The sequence below is a fragment of the Thalassophryne amazonica genome, chromosome 9 (genome assembly GCF_902500255.1).
Source record: "Thalassophryne amazonica chromosome 9, fThaAma1.1, whole genome shotgun sequence".
Lineage (NCBI taxonomy): Eukaryota > Metazoa > Chordata > Actinopteri > Batrachoidiformes > Batrachoididae > Thalassophryne > Thalassophryne amazonica.
In genome coordinates this window covers 1,644,660-1,666,378 of record NC_047111.1, presented here as the reverse complement: position 1 = coordinate 1,666,378, position 21,719 = coordinate 1,644,660, and the positions used below count along the sequence as shown (strand labels likewise).

The 21,719-nt window shown below is 44.1% G+C and overlaps 1 protein-coding gene across 4 annotated transcripts in view; it reads left to right on the top strand.

The window, feature by feature from the left end:
* The window catches only part of mybbp1a (MYB binding protein (P160) 1a), a 282,215-nt gene that overhangs the window by 140,020 nt on the left and 120,476 nt on the right, over positions 1-21,719 (top strand). For 2 of the 4 annotated variants that reach the window (XM_034177479.1, XM_034177478.1), the window contains exons 15-17: positions 1,954-2,117; positions 5,964-6,074; positions 8,691-8,801. In XM_034177479.1, the coding sequence (XP_034033370.1) occupies positions 1,954-2,117; positions 5,964-6,074; positions 8,691-8,801 (386 nt within the window). The remainder of the gene's footprint in view (positions 1-1,953; positions 2,118-5,963; positions 6,075-8,690; positions 8,802-21,719) is intronic. The other 2 variants (XM_034177480.1, XM_034177481.1) reach the window with 2 other exon arrangements.

The following is a 21,719-nucleotide window of genomic DNA, read 5'->3' as shown; positions in this document are numbered from 1 at the left end:
AAACATTTTCTGCCTCATTTTCTTATTAGGAGTCGAGTGTGTTCAGGGTTCCCTGTTTTACTAAATACACACACGTTACAGACCTTGAAATCCAACAGCAGGGGGTGCTATTATCCAAAGATTTATGAACATACAAATTAACCTGCTTATCCTTTATCATGATTTTCTCCGTTGTGAGATATAAAAGTGTCTTATCGTAGCGTTCGTGTGTATGTGCATTATAATGCCTCGGCGCACGAGCAAAGTTACAATATTCTTCAGAACGACAAGATACACAACATGCATCCAGCAGAAGACACGTTACTGTCATAGACAACTGGCTGTAAAGTTTTTTGGCAAGTTATAACTTTCTAAACAGTGTAATTTGTAATGAAAGCTGCTTTTGGGGCTCTTTTTTCGCTCTTTCGGCGCCATGTTTGTTTCTGTGGAGACAGCGGTAAGCTCCTCCTAGTCCTCTAAACGGAGTGTGCATCCAGATTCACTCCAAACGGAGGGCTTTGAAGCCCTCCACCTTCCCCTCTGCCTCGCTCCAAAAAGAGAATTGAGACACCCCTCTGTCTCTCGTGCCCGTGCAAAACGGAGGGGAAGGGGTAAGAGGAAGGGCCAAGGGGTAGAATTGAGATTCAGCCTGTCTTTTGGGGAAAAAAACAAAAACTGGTCACTTGAATTTTCTTTCGGCAGCCCAGTCAGGGGTCAGTGAAGAATTACACAGGTGTCAAATGTATTGTACAAATACTCCAGTCATATTGAAAACTAGCAAGATTTGCAATGATTTGCTTTGAATAAAATGTGAAGAATTAGCAATCACAAGAAACTGACTTACAAACGATTAAATATATACAGAATGTACAGAAGCTTTATTTTCAGTGATTTTAGAACAAACTCCTGAGTTTAAGCTGAAATAATTTACAAACACACAAAATGCAGGTGGAACTGTCTATTACCCAGGAATAAATGATCATTTATAAGAAAAGGTGGTGAGTGAACAAACCTGTGTTTTGTAAGCGGCATTGTTGTTGTCATCTGCCGACACCGCCGCTTAATCATCTTCAAAAACAATCGATATGTCACTTAAATCTTAGCTATCGCTCACTATGCCTTCGCTGTCCGTGTCTGCCGTGTTGGTAAACAGAGCCGCGCTTCAACACCTTTACTCGCATGATGTCATATCCGTTGCAGTGATAAAATAGGTCAAGCTTGGAGTCAGGAAATATGAATTCTCATATGGGTAACGAAATGTCTAAATCCTTGTTCAGTGTAATTTTATGGTAAAAAAAACAAAACAAAGACAACATGGAAAAAGCTTTTTTTTATTCTTCAAGGATATGTAAAAACGTCATGGCGTGGCAGGGACCCTTTCCAAAAAGGTCAACTTTTAGTTTGATTGAATGTAATGAAGTTCTGTGGTAAAAACAGAAAAGACGGTGCCAAAGGTTCAATTTCAGTTTGTACAGGAGGCCAGAGTTAAAGTTGCTCCAGTGTTGGTAACATTGGTGGAGACAGTCGTGTGTGTAGAGGGTGATCAGCTTCGGGCTGCGGCCCCGAGGACATCAGACCCCCCCCCCCCCCCCCCCCCCAATTCTCAACACCTGGAGTCTTTCACAATGCAAGTCCTAAAAATAAGCTCACATTTCCAGGAACCTCATGCCGGCTGCAGACCGGCCTTGCAGGTGAGAGTGGCATTCAGCGCAAGCATTTTGCTAAAGAACAGGAAAACAAAAACCTCCAAACCTGAAAATAAACCCACTCCCACCCAGAATCACATCACCACCCCAGCAGTGCTGTGCAAAACATTTGTCGTCCGTCGTGTAGTTGACTGGCGGCGTCCTCCTGTGCAGAGGTTTTAGGGGTGTGGTCATGTGTCCTCAGAATGAACATCGGTTGAAACCCTAACTTGACTCCAGAGCAGGAGGAAGTGGGCGGGGACTAAGAGGTCAGTTGTGTGTGTTCCAGCAGAGGTGGGGCAGGAGGAGGAGCCTGAGTGGGTGGAGGTGATGGTGGACACCCTGTTGTCTCTGCTGTCTCTGCCCAGCCGACACATCAGACTGGTCTGTAAGACGGTTTTCTCCTCCATCTGTCCTGACATCACTGAGGCCGCGCTGGGCGCCATCATGGATGTAAGTCCCACCCCTTTCCTGTATTTCCAGCTGATGATTGGCTGTGGGTGGAACTTGGAGCACTTATGTAGTGTATTCACTTCAGGTCCACAATCTGGGTTTGAAGTCAAATAATGTTTATTTTTTTAAATAGATTAATTATTTCTGGAGGAATGGATCAATTTTTTGGTGGGTAAATAGACCTGAAAATGCACCAGAATGCATCTGAGATTTCAAATGTTTCTGGGGGACAACCCTCAGACCTCCACCAGGGGCCCTTGGCCCTTGCAAAAAAAAAAATCGTTTTTTTTTTTTTTTCCATGGCCCACTTTCATCACTGCATTCTAATGTGAACACGTAAACGTGGCAGTTGATGTGTGTGTAGGTGCGACATTCTGATGTGAACGCGGTGGTTGATCCCTGTACGTGTAGGTGCGACATTCTGATGTGAACGCGGCAGTTGATCCCTGTACGTGTAGGTGCGACATTCTGATGTGAACGCGGTGGTTGATCCCTGTACGTGTAGGTGCGACATTCTGATGTGAACGCGGTGGTTGATCTCTGTGCGTGTAGGTGCGACATTCTGATGTGAACGCGGTGGTTGATCTCTGTGCGTGTAGGTGCGACATTCTGATGTGAACGTGGTGGTTGATCCCTGTGCGTGTAGGTGCGACATTCTGATGTGAACGTGGTGGTTGATCCCTGTGCGTGTAGGTGCGACATTCTGATGTGAACGCGGTGGTTGATCTCTGTGCGTGTAGGTGCGACATTCTGATGTGAACGTGGTGGTTGATCCCTGTGCGTGTAGGTGCGACATTCTGATGTGAACGCGGTGGTTGATACCTGTGCGTGTAGGCGCGACATTCTGATGTGAACTCGCCGGTTGATCCCTGTGCGTGTAGGCGCGACATTCTGATGTGAACTCGCCGGTTGATCCCTGTGCGTGTAGGCGCGACATTCTGATGTGAAAGCGGCGGTTGATCCCTGTGCGTGTAGGTGCCACATTCTGATGTGAACGCGGTGGTTGATCTCTGTGCGTGTAGGTGCCACATTCTCATGTGAACTCGCCGGTTTATCCCTGTGCGTGTAGGCGCGACATTCTGATGTGAACTCGCCGGTTGATCCCTGTGCGTGTAGGCGCGACATTCTGATGTGAACTCGCCGGTTGATCCCTGTGCGTGTAGGCGCGACATTCTGATGTGAACTCGCCGGTTGATCCCTGTGCGTGTAGGCGCGACATTCTGATGTGAACTCGCCGGTTGATCCCTGTGCATGTAGGCGCGACATTCTGATGTGAACTCGCCGGTTGATCCCTGTGCTTGTAGGCGCGACATTCTGATGTGAACTTGCCAGTTGATCCCTGTGCGTGTAGGCGCGACATTCTGATGTGAACTCACCAGTTGATCCCTGTGCGTGTAGGCGCGACATTCTGATGCCATAGGTATTAAAGGCACTGCGCTGCGGTGGTTTGAATCATATTTGTCTAATAGATTACAATTTGTTCATGTAAATGGGGAATCTTCTTCACAGACTAAAGTTAATTATGGAGTTCCACAAGGTTGTGTGCTAGGACCAATTTTATTCACTTTATACATGCTTCCCTTAGGCAGTATTATTAGACGGTATTGCTTAAATTTTCATTGTTACGCAGATGATACCCAGCTTTATCTATCCATGAAGCCAGAGGACACACACCAATTAGCTAAACTGCAGGATTGTCTTACAGACATAAAGACATGGATGACCTCTAATTTCCTGCTTTTAAACTCAGATAAAACTGAAGTTATTGTACTTGGCCCCACAAATCTTAGAAACATGGTGTCTAACCAGATCCTTACTCTGGATGGCATTACCCTGACCTCTAGTAATACTGTGAGAAATCTTGGAGTCATTTTTGATCAGGATATGTCATTCAAAGCGCATATTAAACAAATATGTAGGGCTGCTTTTTTGCATTTACGCAATATCTCTAAAATTAGACAGGTCTTGTCTCAGAGTGATGCTGAAAAACTAATTCATGCATTTATTTCCTCTAGGCTGGACTATTGTAATTCATTATTATCAGGTTGTCAAAAGCCTTTAGTTAATTCAAAATGCTGCAGCTAGAGTACTGACAGGGACTAGAAGGAGAGAGCATATCTCACCCATATTGGCCTCTCTTCATTGGCTTCCTGTTAATTCTAGAATAGAATTTAAAATTCTTCTTCTTACTTATAAGGTTTTGAATAATCAGGTCCCATCTTATCTTAGGGACCTCGTAGTACCATATCACCCCAATAGAGCGCTTCACTCTGACTGCAGGCTTACTTGTAGTTCCTAGGGTTTGTAAGAGTAGAATGGGAGGCAGAGCCTTCAGCTTTCAGGCTCCTCTCCTGTGGAACCAGCTCCCAATTCAGATCAGGGAGACAGACACCCTCTCTACTTTTAAGATTAGGCTTAAAACTTTCCTTTTTGCTAAAGCTTATAGTTAGGGCTGGATCAGGTGACCCTGAACCATCCCTTAGTTATGCTGCTATAGACGTAGACTGCTGGGGGGTTCCCATGATGCACTGTTTCTTTCTCTTTTTGCTCTGTATGCACCACTCTGCATTTAATCATTAGTGATCGATCTCTGCTCCCCTCCACAGCATGTCTTTTTCCTGGTTCTCTCCCTCAGCCCCAACCAGTCCCAGCAGAAGACTGCCCCTCCCTGAGCCTGGTTCTGCTGGAGGTTTCTTCCTGTTAAAAGGGAGTTTTTCCTTCCCACTGTAGCCAAGTGCTTGCTCACAGGGGGTCGTTTTGACCGTTGGGGTTTTACATAATTATTGTATGGCCTTGCCTTACAATATAAAGCGCCTTGGGGCAACTGTTTGTTGTGATTTGGCGCTATATAAAAAAAAAAAATTGATTGATTGATTGATGTGAACACGGTGGTTGATTCCTGTGCGTGTAGGCACGACATTCTGATGTGAACTCGCCAGTTGATCCCTGTGCGTGTAGGCGCGACATTCTGATGTGAACACGGTGGTTGATTCCTGTGCGTGTAGGCGTGACATTCTAATGTGAACTCGCCGGTTGATTCCTGTGTGTTTAGGCACGACATTCTGATGTGAACTCGCCAGTTGATCTCTGTGCGTGTAGGTGTGACATTCTGATGTGAACACGGTGGTTGATTCCTGTGCGTTTAGGCGTAACATTCTGATGTGAACTCGCCAGTTGATCTCTGTGCGTGTAGGTGCGACATTCTGATGTGAACACGGTGGTTGATCCCTGTGCGTGTAGGCGCGACATTCTGATGTGAACACGGTGGTTGATTCCTGTGCGTGTAGGCGCGACATTCTAATGTGAACTCGCCGGTTGATTCCTGTGTGTTTAGGCGCGACATTCTGATGTGAACTCGCCAGTTGATCTCTGTGCGTGTAGGTGTGACATTCTGATGTGAACACGGTGGTTGATTCCTGTGCGTTTAGGCGTAACATTCTGATGTGAACTCGCCAGTTGATCTCTGCGTGTAGGTGCGACATTCTGATGTGAACTCGCCGGTTGATCCCTGTGCGTGTAGGTGCGACATTCTGATGTGAACTCGCCGGTTGATCCCTGTGCGTGTAGGTGCGACATTCTGATGTGAACTCGCCGGTTGATCCCTGTGCGTGTAGGCGCGACATTCTGATGTGAACACGGTGGTTGATCCCTGTGCATGTAGGCGCAACATTCTGATGTGAACTCGCCAGTTGATCCCTGTGCATGTATGCGCGACATTCTAATGTGAACACGTTAACGCACTGGTTGATTCCTATGCATGTAGGTGTGACATTCTGATGTGATGTGAACACATGAGCGATGCTGTGTGTCTTTTGTGCATGTGCGTGTGTCTTTTGGTCTGGGCAGGTTCTGGACCCAGAGAAGGACGAGGAGGAGAGTGCTGTGGTGGTCACTGATGATGGTGTGGCTCACAGGAACCAGTCAGACAGTGAAGGTGACCCAGATGATGAGATGGAGGTGAGTTCTTCTTTGAGGTGTTATCAGGGCAGCACAAACCATGTACAGTCATGATGTCACAACAGTTTACTGTTGCTGTTCACTTCCTCATTCTAGAATCCATCATTATGATCCACCAGTCCAGGTTTGAAGGTGAAGTTAGTTGAAATATTTTTCATACATACCCGTTACAGTTGTGTACAGAGAAATTTTCAAATTTGTTTCAAACGGAATTTCAAAATCTGAAAAGGAGTGTTTCCTTTAATTAGTAGTATCTAGGAATCAACTCTTGAAGCATTAATGTATTTATTTAATTAGGGCGAATCGAGGCCATGTGCTACAATTAAAGTCGACCTGCATTGAAATAAATGCAGTCAGATCTTTGGACCAAAAATGACTCATATTTCCACATAAGATCCTTCTGAATGTAGTAAAGTAAATCTGCAAGTCCAGATCTGTCATTCAACGGAGAAATCTTAGTTTAAAAATGACAAATTTACAGCTAAAATTTAGTCGTCCGCAAAACTGTCAGCACATCCGGGACGCTGCTGAGACGCCAGAGAGAAGACTCTATCCCAGCATGCATTGTGCGCGCCAACTGTAATTTGTGGATTTACGTCAGTTTGCATCTCTTACAAAAGCACCTTTTTCTTGTCTTATACAGAAGGATTGACTTTTTTAAAACTTCATATTGTCTTGCGGTATGTTTGGTGAGTACACATTTCTTTTATTTTTGGGGACTTTTTCATATGCCCGTTTGATTGAGTGGTGTTGCATTGAAAATCTACTGTCTTTAGCCTCCGGTGTACCGTCGTGGGGTACGGAAGGACCCGCAAAGAATCCAAGTCATTAAAAAGATATAAACCTCTCTCAGCGGCCATGGAGCTCTGCGGCTCCGATTACCGAGACCGTGCAGCGCTGCGGATTTTTACGCAACAAGTCTGTCCTTGGGGGATGTCGGAGCGCTCCGCATCAAAACAGCGAGCATAGTCTCTGGACTTGTTGCCAAGTTGGCTGCACCTCCATTCAGTAGACAGGGAGGTGGTGCCGGAGTTGGCCACAGCTCTGCACGGCAGACACGGGGGCGGTGAGTGGCCCGCTGCGGCGCTTACCGAGCCCGCAGACTCAGTAAGCGCATCGGAGGCAGTGAGAGCGAGGTGTCGGAGAAGAACATTGCCTGCCGTTGATGTCACCGCTGATCTGAGCACATAGATCTGTATCTCACATTCATTGCAGCTTACTTTTGGATGTTGAAATCAGGATGTGTATAACAGTAACATTACTAACAGATAAAATCTATTTCAATGCGGGATCGGACTGAAGGCGCGAGCGCTCCGTCTTCTGCCGGACGTCATGGAAATGACCCGGATGTACAAACTGTTTTTGCGGAGGGCTAAATTTTAGCTGCAAATTTGTCATTTTTAAATGAAGATTTCTCCGCTGAATTACAAATTTGGGCTTTCATATTTAATTTACTGCCATCACAAGGGTCTTATAAATACATATCAGCTATTTCTTTCTGAAATCTGACCACATTTATTTCATTGCAGATCTACTTTAATTCTAATTAATATTGACTCTTATCTTAGTAGTAGTTGTCATAGTCGTATTGTTGTACGATTATTGTTTTCGGTACATACGTAGCTGAGCATGCTGCTCTGCCCAGCTGGAGGGACCACTTGTCTGCCAAGGTGGTTGCCATCCAGAGCCTGAGGTATTTCCGTGGTCTGCTGGAGGTGGCTGTTTTTGGCACCAGCACTCGCTCCCACTCCTGACCTTATAATGACGGCCGTTCTCGTTCTGCGCTGTCGTCCGTGGTTATTTGGTCCCTCCCACCTCCATCTAGCAACTTGCCCAAAGTGGCTGATTTCATTTATTTTGCGATTTTGTCCAAGAACACAAAATCCTCATTTAGATTGTGATGTCGTCGATTGACTCTTAGGAAATCACACTCAAAATGTCCAGAGTTTAGATTGTGCACTTAGTTCAGCACTGGCTCTCTGGGGTCCCTGGTGGCTTTGTTTTGGTGCGATTATCACAGTGGAGGGTTTTGAAGCTGCTGAAGTGATCCAGACGTGTCCACAGACAGACTTGGTGTAGCTCCTAGTCTCATTTCCTGTCCATAGACACATTATCAAGAGACTACACTTGAAGGCCTAGCCAAGGTCAAACAAGGGTCACAAACCCTCTGTTAATCAGCTCTCAGTGACCAGTAAAGTACCAGAGTTCTGCGAACCACTTCCAGCAGACTTCCAGGGCTTCACATCAAGAACCATATGGTCACAAACAGAACGTAGGCGGTGATACGTAGACCGTGGTCATGGGAGCTGATAAACGTGTCCAGGGATGTTACCAATGAGGACATAACCTGTTTTAGAGTAAGACTGATGTCCATGAGAAAAACGGAAAGCTTTTTGGACCACGCCAATCAAGGTCACTTCATCAGAGAGGTTTGGATGTGGCAGACTGAGTTAGAGTTCAAGGACTTGAGCGATCTGGCACTGGGTCAAATATACCGTTTGTCCTGGAATACTGCATTCAGAGTCTTTTATGTCTTTGCACAGAAAGGTCTTCATTACGTCTTCATGTTAGTGTGTTTGTGCACCATATGACCATTTAACTGTGTGTCTGTGACAGGATGATGACAAATCTGAGGACGACTCTGACGGGGATGATGAGGCGTTGGAGGAGGTGGATCAGAGCTTCCGTTTGGACCTGATGAAGGTTCTGCAGCAGAAGAACACTCTGGTGAGGTGTTGAGACTGTCTGCTCCTGTTTTGAAATGAACACATGGAATGCGAGTGGCCTCCAGCCAAATGGTTTAGAGCTTATCACTATTCCTGTTCCTTTAGGGATCACATAGTTTATTTGGGCATCACTCCAACAAACACTTATAAAGACCTTTACAAAAATAATATTTATAATCAAGAGTCATTTGATTTAACTTTGAACCAGTGAAGCAATGTTCTTCATTGGATCTTTGCTTCGCTCCTCTTCAGAAGCGGCAACTCTGATTCTTAACCCCTCTCAAAGCCATTAAAATGTGTCAATTGTGGGTCACTATTGTGCAGATTAAAGTGACTAAATGGGACTCCTGTCTTGTTTGGAGAAAGAAATGAAAATCGTCCTCCGTTCTGTTGCTCCAAATGCTCCACCGCCGAGTCAAGTTAGACAGATAGAGTTCGCTCGGAATTAATAATTTCAAATTGAATCGCCGTTTAGATCAAATGACACTTCTTTCCAAACGTTGTAATACAAACAATAAACTGCAATTGACCAAAACAGGTTTTTTCCTCCCAAAATGAGACGTCCTGACTGACATGCAGCAGCCCAAGACTGTACAGCTGCAGACCTGCAGACTTCAGCAGGCGGCTGAGCTCAGCTCAGACGTATGTACCATGTAGAGTTTATTTATGTCCAGAGATCAAGGATCCACCATGTAGAGCTTATTTATGTCCAGAGATCAAGGATCCACCATGTAGAGCTTATTTATGTCCAGAGATCAAGGATCCACCATGTAGAGTTTATTTATGTCCAGAGATCAAGGATCCACCATGTAGAGCTTATTTATGTCCAGAGATCACAGATCCACCATGTAGAGTTTATTTATGTCCAGAGATCACGGATCCACCATGTAGAGTTTATTTATGTCCAGAGATCAAGGATCCACCATGTAGAGTTTATTTATGTCCAGAGATCAAGGATCCACCATGTAGAGTTTATTTATGTCCAGAGATCAAGGATCCATCATCCATCCATCCATCCATTTTCTTCCGCTTTATCCGGAGTCAGGTCACGGGGGCAGCAGCTCAAGCAAAGCCGCCCAGACCTCCCGATCCACACACACCTCCCCCAGCTCCTCCGGGGGAACCCCAAGGCATTCCCAAGCCAGCCGAGAGATGTAGTCCCTCCAGCGTGTTCTGGGTCTTACCCGGGGCCTCCTCCCAATGGGACGTGCCCGGAACACCTCTCCAGCTCAACTGACTCCTTTCGACATGGAGGAGCAGCAGCTCGACTCCGAGCTCCTCCCGAGTGACCGAGCTCCTCATCCTATCTCTAAGGGAGCGCCCAGCCACCCTGCGGAGGAAACTCATCTCGGCCGCTTGTACTCGTGATCTCGTTCTTTCGGTCATGAGCCAAATCTCATGACCATAGGTGAGGATCGGAACGTAGATCGATCGGTAAATCGAGAGCTTTGCCCCCCTACTCAGCTCTCTCTTCACCACGACGGTCCGATACAGCGACCGCATCACTGCCGATGCTGCACCGATCCGTCTATCAATCTCACGCTCCATCCGTCCCTCACTCGTGAACAAGACCCCGAGATACTTAAACTCGTCCACTTGAGGCAAGGACACTCCACCAACCTGAAGAGGGCAAAGCACCTTTTTCTGGTCGAGAACCATGGCCTCGGATTTGGAGGTGCTGATTTTCATCCCGGACGCTTCACACTCGGCTGCAAACCGCCCCAGGGCACGCTGAAGGTCCTGATTTGACAAAGCCAACAGAACCACATCGTCCGCAAACAGCAGAGACGAGATTCTGTGGTTCCCAAACCAGACCCTCTCTGCACCCTGGCTGCGCCTAGAAATTCTGTCCATAAAAATAATGAACAGAACCGGTGACAAAGGGCAGCCCGGAGGCCAACGTGCACTGGAAACAGGTTTGACTTACTACCGGCAATGCGAACCAAGCTCCTGCTGCGGTCGTACAGGGACCGGATAGCCCTTAGCAAAGGACCCCGTACTCCCGGAGCACTCCCCACAGGGTGCCCCGAGGGACACGGTCGAACGCCTTCTCCAGATCCACAAAACACATGTGAACTGGTTGGGCGAACTCCCATGAACCCTCGAGCACCCGATGGAGCGTGTAGAGCTGGTCCAGTGTGCCGCGACCAGGACGAAAACCACACTGCTCCTCCTGAATCCGAGGTTCGACCATCGGTCGAATTCTTCTCTCCATTACTCTGGAATAGACCTTATCGGGGAGGCTGAGGAGTGTGATCCCCCTGTAGTTGGAACACACCCTCCAGTCCCCCTTCTTAAACAGAGGGACCACCACCTCGGTCTGCCAATCCAGAGGCACTGTCCCCGATCGCCACGCGATGTTGCAGAGGCGTGTCGGCCAAGACAGTCCCACAGCATCCAGAGACTTAAGGTACTCAGGACGGATTTCATCCACCACAGGAGCCTTGCCACTGAGGAGCTTTCTAACCACCTCAGTGACTTTGGCCTGGGTAATGGATGAGTCTGCCTCTGAGTCCCCAGTCTCTGCTTCCTCTTCGGAAGACGTGACGATGGGATTGAGGAGATCCTTGAAGTACTCCTTCCACCGCCTTCCACCGTAGAGTTTATTTATGTCCAGAGATCAAGGATCCAGCAGGTAGAGTTTATTTATGTCCAGAGATCAAGGATCCACCTCAGGCTACATTTGGAATGGCAAAAAACCACAGTTGAAAAGGAAGAGCCTACAAAAGTCTAATCAGGAGGGTGGGCTGGCACTATTCAGTTTTTGTTTCTACTACTGGGTGTGCAACTTGTGCTGTCTGTCTTACTGGGTGTACTACAACTTTAGTGATGCTGGCCCCATCTGGCTAAAGATGGGAAAACACTTTGGTTGTCCTGGATCTCCATCCTTCTTGATTGGTGCATCACTACCCCTGTCCTTTAATTTCACAAGCATTAACCTCATAGTTCACAATTCAGAAGAGATTTTGGGCCTCTCCAGTCCAGTCTTGTCCAGTCTTCCCTCCATTTATTGCAGGATGCTACATTTAGCATGTGCCAATGTAAGGGTTTAAAATATTTTTAAAAAATTTTATTGAGGGCTCATTCTTTTGCGATACTGTCTGAAAAGTATGGCCGGCCAGTTTCTCATGTCTAGATATTTACAGGTAAGACACTTTATTCAGCCGTCCTCCTCTGGGTTTCCAGGTAAGCCTCCTTGTAACGTTGCTGAGGAGCACATGTCCTTTGACCCAACCAGAAACAAAGCCAGTTCTGTCACGCTGAATCTAACTTCTCATATAAATTCGACCTCCTCTCTTGCAGTGAAACAATCTTGGAAATCAGATCTTCAAACTACACTTAATGAGGCAGTGTGGGTTGATATTTTGAGGAACATTCATTCATCTTCAATCTGCTCCAGACATTCTCTTATTCAGTTTGAAGTGGTTCACCAAACACACCTACACAAATCCAAACTCACCAAAATCTGTCGTCACATTGACCCCACGTGTGATAGATGTAAATCAGGGGAAGCCATTCTGATACACGTTTTGGACTTGTTCTAAAATCCACATTTTTTTGGAAGGATGTTTGTGAAGCACTTTCTACTGTACTGTGCTCGCAACTAAGTAACCCCACACAATGGGTGCTTTTTGCTTTTCGGGGTCACCCCTGGAGGACTGGGTTTATCAAGTGGAGGTTGTAGAGTTTTTACCTTTTCCACTCTCTTTGCTCATCATCTCCTCCTCTTAAGGACCTTGCCCAAGGGCCCTTGCCCAGGCTGGGATTTGAACCGAGGATCCTCTGGTCTCAAGCCCGGTGCTTTAACCACGAGACCATCACCTCCCCTAATTCTTTGGTTTGGTTTAGAATGTGCATTTAATGCTAAATCATAAAGGGACAGTTAGGTCTTCTTTCACCTTGTAACTTCTACAGGCAGAGACGAGAAGAGGGAGAGACGTCCGCAGCACAGACAACTGCTCCACACACATTACCACAATAAAGCAGCAAAAACCTTCTGAAAATTATTCATCGTTATTCAAGTTTTACCAGAAACAGAAACCCCACCGACGTATGGGTTAGATTTACTTTTTGCCTCTGTGTGTTTTGCTGGAATAAGTTGAAGAAGTTTGGGACTTTACGATTACTGCTCCTCCTGCTTGTTATGTCCTCGGAGGTTTTCAGCTGTGGACTAATGCTCTGTCCACACGTATCTCACAAAACGAAGATATTTTTCTACAGTTTGGCCCGTCATCCACACGAAAGTGCAGATTTTCGGCATTAAAAACGATGCTTTTAAATCTCCGGCCAAAGTGAAGAATTGCGAATTCTCTGTTTATGGGTCTTTATGTGGACATCAGTAACGTTTCGATACGTCACTGCCTGCGACTAAATATGTTGTTACGTCACATATGCGACTTGTGTTTAGATTTGTAAACAGTATGGATGCCCTCACAAGTATTTTGGCGCTCTCTCTTGTCCAGGTGCTTTTTGCCTGCTTGTTTTGACAGATACTGCTCTACATTCACGAACACAGGCGAAGGACGACATTAAGGACAGTTATTTTCCGCCACCTTTCCAATCCACGTCTGAGGCAGGTTCTCCTCCAAAGACACAGACGCCGGTTTTGGGTCAGACCGGGATGCACCGCCAGCTGGTGGGAGAACTTTGAGACAGAAATTGTGCTGCCAGAGGAATGGCGTGAAAATTTCTGTATGGCCCCGTCCCATATGTCCCGTCGTTGTCAAGTTATTGCGTCCTCACAGTCTACCGGTCAGTGTTCTTAAAAAAAATTTCCTGCACACTGTACTATTTAGCTGACGAAGGGAGATTATGAAAAACAGCAAATGCATTTGGATTGTCAAGGCAGGTTGTCTCAAAATTCTTCACCAGGTGTGTAAAGCTATAACGGTGCACGTGGGACCCGATACATACAGCTGCCAACTGAAACTGTGGTGCATTCACTTGTGGAGAAATTTGAACAGATCCATGGTCTTGGTGCTGTGGATGACACACGTGGGAATAACCTGAACAAAAGGGGAGTTTTTCATAAAATATTCAGGCCCCTTGTGACTATAAATACTGTTTCATGGATGTGGTAGTAAAATGGCCAGGAAGCGTACACGATGCCCGTGTTTTCACAAACTCAGCTATAAATGACTTTCTCAGAATTGGAAAAAGGGTTAGGGTTGTTGACAGTGAAGCACCATCCCAGTTTCTATTTTGGGGGATCCCACCAACCCCTTGTTACCGTATCTCATGATAGAACATGCTAATGAAGGAAGCACTATTCAGGAGCAGTATTTTGGACTCTCTTTGTGCACAGCCCACATGGTCATAGAGTGCACATTTGGAAGGCTAAAGGCTTGTTTTGGAGCTTTGAGGAGAGCCGTGGACATCAACTTACAGGAACTGTCCTTTGTCATTTATGCATGTTTTGTGCTTCATAATTTTTGTGAGGCATCTAATGACATGATAGATAACCAGCCACACTCGGAACAAGACGTCAGAGGAGACAGCTTGACAGCTGAAGGGAAGAGTGTCCTGAGAGTCCTGACTCAGTATCTGGATCCATAAAACGGAGAATGTTGTCTGGAGAGGGAGGGAGGAAACTGATGTGGGGCTATGACGTGTTACACCAAAGTTATACACAAAATTAAGTGGCGACAGTTTCTTGCACCAAGTTCTTGATTAATGTTCACAAATAACATGAAAAATCAGTTATATAATGTTCACATATCTTTCAGACCGCACAAATTCCTTTGCAAAAATGTTTGTTATTCAAAAAAAAATTCAGCTTGCCAGTGAGCAATTTAAGGCAAATGTGCAAAAATGTTCTTGACGTCCATGTAAATAAAAAAAAAATACAGTAAAACTGAAATAAGAAAGAGGCTTTTTGTGCAAATACAACTGTGTTTATCTTCAGCACCCTTCATTTAAATAAATGACCTGATGAGAATTGTAGTGCAAACATATCTGTAAACAATAGTGAAGACTTGGCATTTCATACATGTAAAACTTAATGCTTGATCATTCATTAATCATGACTGAAAAGGTCTTGGGTACAGGAGAACCCGGTGAACCCAGTGAACCCCGTGAACCCTGCGCTCTCAGCAGGATTGCTGGAATGGGATGCATCTTGTTTTGTTCCTCTGGCAGAAGGTGAATTGTGTGACATTGAATGAAATGCTTGATTTGGGTGGACTGACTGTAGAGATGGCATGCCTGAATAATTGTGCCCTCTTGCTTCATATGTAATATGAAGGTTGTGCAGGAGGCTGCATGACTTCATCCAAACAGACTCTGTTTCTCTGGGCCCCTCCCCAATCAGACCGGGAGTGACATGTTTAGCCGCATGTTCTCCTTGAATTGCTGGCTGTCTGAGTGGTGTCCAAAAAATGAGATGGGCTTCATTGATAATTGGCAAAGCTTCTGGGGAAAACCTGGTCTTGTTAGGAGAGACGGCATCCATCCCACTTTAGAGGGAGCAGCTCTCATTTCTAGAAATCTGGCCAATTTTTTTGGATCCTCCAAACCGTGACTATCCAGGGTTGGGACCAGGAGGCAGAGCTGTGGTCTTATACACCTCTCTGCAGCTTCTCTCCCCCTGCCATCCCCTCATTACCCCATCCCCGTAGAGACGGTGTCTGCTCCCAGACCACCAATAACCAGCAAAAATCTATTTAAGCATAAAAATTCAAAAAGAAAAAATAATATAGCACCTTCAACTGCACCACAGACTAAAACAGTTAAATGTGGTCTATTAAACATTAGGTCTCTCTCTTCTAAGTCCCTGTTGGTAAATGATATAATAATTGATCAACGTATTGATTTATTCTGCCTAACAGAAACCTGGTTACAGCAGGATGAATATGTTAGTTTAAATGAGTCAACACCCCCGAGTCACACTAACTGTCAGAATGCTCGTAGCACGGGCCGGGGCGGTGGATCAGCAGCAATCTTCCATTCCAGCTTATTAATTAATCAAAAACCCAGACAGAGCTTTAATTCATTTGAAAGCTTGTCTCTTAGTCTTGTCCATCCAAATTGGAAGTCCCAAAAACCAGTTTTATTTGTTATTATCTATCGTCCACCTGGTCGTTACTGTGAGTTTCTCTGTGAATTTTCAGACCTTTTGTCTGACTTAGTGCTTAGCTCAGATAAGATAATTATAGTGGGCGATTTTAACATCCACACAGATGCTGAGAATGACAGCCTCAACACTGCATTTAATCTATTATTAGACTCTATTGGCTTTGCTCAAAAAGTAAATGAGTCCACCCACCACTTTAATCATATTTTAGATCTTGTTCTGACTTATGGTATGGAAATAGAAGACTTAACAGTATTCCCTGAAAACTCCCTTCTGTCTGATCATTTTTTAATAACATTTACATTTACCCTGATGGACTACCCTGCAGTGGGGAATAAGTTTCATTACACTAGAAGTCTTTCAGACAGCGCTGTAACTAGGTTTAAGGATATGATTCCTTCTTTATGTTCTCTAATGTCATATACCAACACAGAGCAGAGTAGCTACCTAAACTCTGTAAGGGAGTTAGAGTATCTCGTCAATAGTTTTACATCCTCATTGAAGACAACTTTGGATGCTGTAGCTCCTCTGAAAAAGAGAGCTTTAAATCAGAAGTGTCTGACTCCGTGGTATAACTCACAAACTCGTAGCTTAAAGCTGATAACCCGTAAGTTGGAGAGGAAATGGCATCTCACTAATTTAGAAGATCTTCACTTAGCCTGGAAAGAGTTTGTTGCTCTATAAAAAAGCCCTCCATAAAGCTACGACATCTTTCTACTCATCACTAATTGAAGAAAATAAGAACAACCCCAGGTTTCTTTTCAGCACTGTAGCCAGGCTGACAGAGTCAGAGCTGTATTGAGCTGAGTATTCCATTAACTTTAACTAGTAATGACTTCATGACTTTCTTTGCTAACAAAATTTTAACTATTAGAGAAAAAATTACTCATAACCATCCCAAAAACGTATCGTTATCTTTGGCTGCTTTCAGTGATGCCGGTATTTGGTTAGACTCTTTCTCTCCGATTGTTCTGTCTGAGTTATTTTCATTAGTTACTTCATCCAAACCATCAACATGTTTATTAGACCCCATTCCTGCCAGGCTACTCAAGGAAGTCCTACCATTATTTAATGCTTCAATCTTAAATATGATCAATCTATCTTTGTTAGTTGGTTATGTACCACAGGCTTTTAAGGTGGCAGTAATTAAACCATTACTTAAAAAGCCATCACTTGACCCAGCTATCTTAGCTAATTATAGGCCAATCTCCAACCTTCCTTTTCTCTCAAAGATTCTTGAGAGGGTAGTTGTAAAACAGCTAACTGATCACCTGCAGAGGAATGGTCTATTTGAAGAGTTTCAGTCAGGTTTTAGAATTCATCATAGTACAGAAACAGCATTAGTGAAGGTTACAAATGATCTTCTTATGGCTTCGGACAGTGGACTTATCTCTGTGCTTGTTCTGTTGGACCTCAGTGCTGCTTTTGATACTGTTGACCATAAAATTTTATTACAGAGATTAGAGCATGCCATAGGTATTAAAGGCACTGCGCTGCGGTGGTTTGAATCATATTTGTCTAATAGATTACAGTTTGTTCATGTAAATGGGGAATCTTCTTCACAGACTAAAGTTAATTATGGAGTTCCACAAGGTTCTGTGCTAGGACCAATTTTATTCACTTTATACATGCTTCCCTTAGGCAGTATTATTAGACGGTATTGCTTAAATTTTCATTGTTACGCAGATGATACCCAGCTTTATCTATCCATGAAGCCAGAGGATACACACCAATTAGCTAAACTGCAGGATTGTCTTACAGACATAAAGACATGGATGACCTCTAATTTCCTGCTTTTAAACTCAGATAAAACTGAAGTTATTGTACTTGGCCCCACAAATCTTAGAAACATGGTGTCTAACCAGATCGTTACTCTGGATGGCATTTCCCTGATCTCTAGTAATACTGTGAGAAATCTTGGAGTCATTTTTGATCAGGATATGTCATTCAAAGCGCATATTAAACAAATATGTAGGACTGCCTTTTTGCATTTACGCAATATCTCTAAAATCAGAAAGGTCTTGTCTCAGAGTGATGCTGAAAAACTAATTCATGCATTTATTTCCTCTAGGCTGGACTATTGTAATTCATTATTATCAGGTTGTCCTAAAAGTTCCCTAAAAAGCCTTCAGTTGGTTCAGAATGCTGCAGCTAGAGTACTGACGGGGACTAGCAGGAGAGAGCATATCTCACCCGTGTTGGCCTCTCTTCATTGGCTTCCTGTTAATTCTAGAATAGAATTTAAAATTCTTCTTCTTACTTATAAGGTTTTGAATAATCAGGTCCCATCTTATCTTAGGGACCTCGTAGTACCATATTACCCCATTAGAGCGCTTCGCTCTCAGACTGCAGGCTTACTTGTAGTTCCTAGGGTTTGTAAGAGTAGAATGGGAGGCAGAGCCTTCAGCTTTCAGGCTCCTCTCCTGTGGAACCAGCTCCCAATTCAGATCAGGGAGACAGATACCCTCTCCACTTTTAAGATTAGGCTTAAAACTTTCCTTTTCGCTAAGGCTTATAGTTAGGGCTGGATCGGGTGACCCTGGACCATCCCTTGGTTATGTTGCTTTAGACGTAGACTGTGGGGGGTTCCCATGATGCACTGTTTCTTTCTCTTTTTGCTCTGTATGCATCACTCTGCATTTAATCATTAGTGATCGATCTCTGCCCCCCTTCTCGGCATGTCTTTTTCCTGGTTCTTTCCCTCAGCCCCAACCAGTCTCAGCAGAAGACTGCCCCTCCCTGAGCCTGGTTCTGCTGGAGGTTTCTTCCTGTTAAAAGGGAGTTTTTCCTTCCCACTGTGGCCAAGTGCTTGCTCATAGGGGGTCGTTTTGACCGTTGGGGTTTTTCATAATTATTGTATGGCCTTGCCTTACAATATAGAGCGCCTTGGGGCAACTGTTTGTTGTGATTTGGCGCTATATAAAAAAAAAGTTGATTGAGTTGATTGATTTCTATATTTGCGTGCACTGCTAAGCCAGTTTCTACTGAGTCACACCTGAAGCTGGTCTCTCCTCTGTTTCACTGCGGCCCTCACACTGCTCTACTGCTCAGTGTCCGACACAGCGTCCAATGGCCCCGCAGTGCACGAGGACGGCGTAGAAGGCGACAGAACAGGGAGGCTGTAGTGGCGGGGGAACCGTACCGTATTTGTTCACATAGCTGGAAATAAAGCAGAACGACTCTCCCATACCCACTCCTGTGTCCGCTGTCAGCAGCCAGGCGATATTTGGCCCTGATTGCCTTAATTTTTGTGGTCAGGGTAGCCCGCGTTAGTTCTCCCCTTCCATGGGGAAACTCACTGGAGGTCTCTGCAGGATATTGATCCTAAAACAGTGTCAGTATGTCCACGTACTTGCTTTGGCAAAACTCCCAGTCGACATTTTTGTGTGTCTTGCTGACTTTATATTCCAAAACTATGTTTAAGAGCAATTCTGTCTCCTTATGAGTCCACACGAATGAGCCTGGCGCCATGTTTCACGTTTTGTGGAAGTGACGTCAACAGACAGACGCTTACTCTGATTGGATAGGATTTGGGGAACTACTGCCACACTTATGGATGTGCTTAAAAACGCACTTATGCAGTTAGATGTGGATGATTTTTTTTTCTAAAAACGAGGTGACGTGTACTCCAGATGGAGGCAGCAGGATATTCGGTTTTACAAAAACCCTGCTACATGTGGACAAGGCGTAATTCACCTTCCGATCCACTTCAGCCCAGGTGAGCTGACGATTCCCAAATGTTGCTCCTGCTGTGGAAATGATGAAAATTTAAGCTAAAACGAATGAGTGTTGTTTGTTTGTTTGTTTTAGGGGGTCAAAGCTGTGAACTTTATTGGTCAGTGGACCAGTTATAACGGTTAGGGGAGGCCGGGGCTGTTTGTAACAGTGTCCAAAGCTGCAGCCATGCTAGCTTTTTGATTTCAGTTAACACGTCATGAGGATCATCCCACAGAAGTGAAATATTCTTTGGACTATTCCACAGTCTAAAACCAGTGATTTGCTCAGTAAAAAAAAAACAACAAAAAAAAACACCCTAAAATAGCAGTTTGCATGTTTTTTTTTTGTTGTTGTTTTTTTTTACAAATTCTAACTCAGCCACTGAGTTTTTTTTTCCTTCAATATTTATTTCATTCATTTAAAAGAAAAGCAGAAATGAGTACATTACAAGACACTGAATGAAAAGGAGCAGAGAAGAACAAGTCTTATATTTTCTGCCCCTTTTTACAATACAGTCTTTCAATTTTAAGCATCATTATTCAACATTATTTAACAGATTACATTTTTTGACTTTGTCACATATCACTGACTTATTTCATAATTTTAGCCATTATTTAAAAGATTACATTTTTAACATTGTTACATTTTAGACTTTGTCACAACCCACTGACTTATTTCATAGTTTCATACTTACTTAATGCATCTAGTTTAATACGTTTTTTAAATAATTTAAGTGACCTTGATTCTTTGATTTCTTTGAGGTGTTCCATACTTTTACACCATTCACTGCAATACTCCGTTCCTTTACTTTGGTTCTGAATCTTGTTTTTTTAAAGACTTCTATTCCTTTCAAATTATAACTACTTACTCTTTTTTTCAAACATATTTTGAATGTTTATTGGTAAGGTATTTTTATTACAACCCCTGGCAAAAATGATGGAATCACTGGCCTCGGAGGATGTTCATTCAGTTGTTTAATTTTGTAGAAAAAAAGCAGATCACAGACATGACAAAACTAAAGTCATTTCAAATGGCAACTTTCTGGCTTCAAGAAACACTATAAGAAATCAAGAAAAAAAATTGTGGCAGTCAGTAACGGTTACTTTTTTAGACCAAGCAGAGGGAAAAAAATATGGAATCACTCAATTCTGAGGAAAAAATTATGGAATCATGAAAAACAAAACGCTCCAACACATCACTAGTATTTTGTTGCACCACCTCTGGCTTTTATAACAGCTTGCAGTCTCTGAGGCATGGACTTAATGAGTGACAAACAGTACTCTTCATCAATCTGGCTCCAACTTTCTCTGATTGCTGTTGCCAGATCAGCTTTGCAGGTTGGAGCCTTGTCATGGACCATTTTCTTCAACTTCCACCAAAGATTTTCAATTGGATTAAGATCCGGACTATTTGCAGGCCATGACATTGACCCTATGTGTCTTTTTGCAAGGAATGTTTTCACAGTTTTTGCTCTATGGCAAGATGCATTATCATCTTGAAAAATGATTTCATCATCTCCAAACATCCTTTCAATTGATGGGATAAGAAAAGTGTCCAAAATATCAACGTAAACTTGTGCATTTATTGATGATGTAATGACAGCCATCTCCCCAGTGCCTTTACCTGACATGCAGCCCCATATCATCAATGACTGTGGAAATTTACATGTTCTCTTCAGGCAGTCATCTTTATAAATCTCATTGGAACAGCACCAAACAAAAGTTCCAGCATCATCACCTTGCCCAATGCAGTTTCGAGATTCATTACTGAATATCACTTTCATCCAGTCATCCACAGTCAATTAATCAATTCAATCAATCAATTTTATTTATATAGCGCCAAATCACAACAAACAGTTGCCCCAAGGTGCCTTATATTGTAAGGCAAGGCCATACAATAATTACAGAAAAACCCCAACGGTTAAAACGACCCCCTGTGAGCAAGCACTTGGTGACAGTGGGAAGGAAAAACTCCCTTTTAACAGGAAGAAACCTCCAGCAGAACCAGGCTCAGGGAGGGGCAGTCTTCTGCTGGGACTGGTTGGGGCTGAGGGAGAGAACCAGGAAAAAGACATGCTGTGGAGGGGAGCAGAGATCAATCACTAATGATTAAATGCAGAGTGGTGCATAC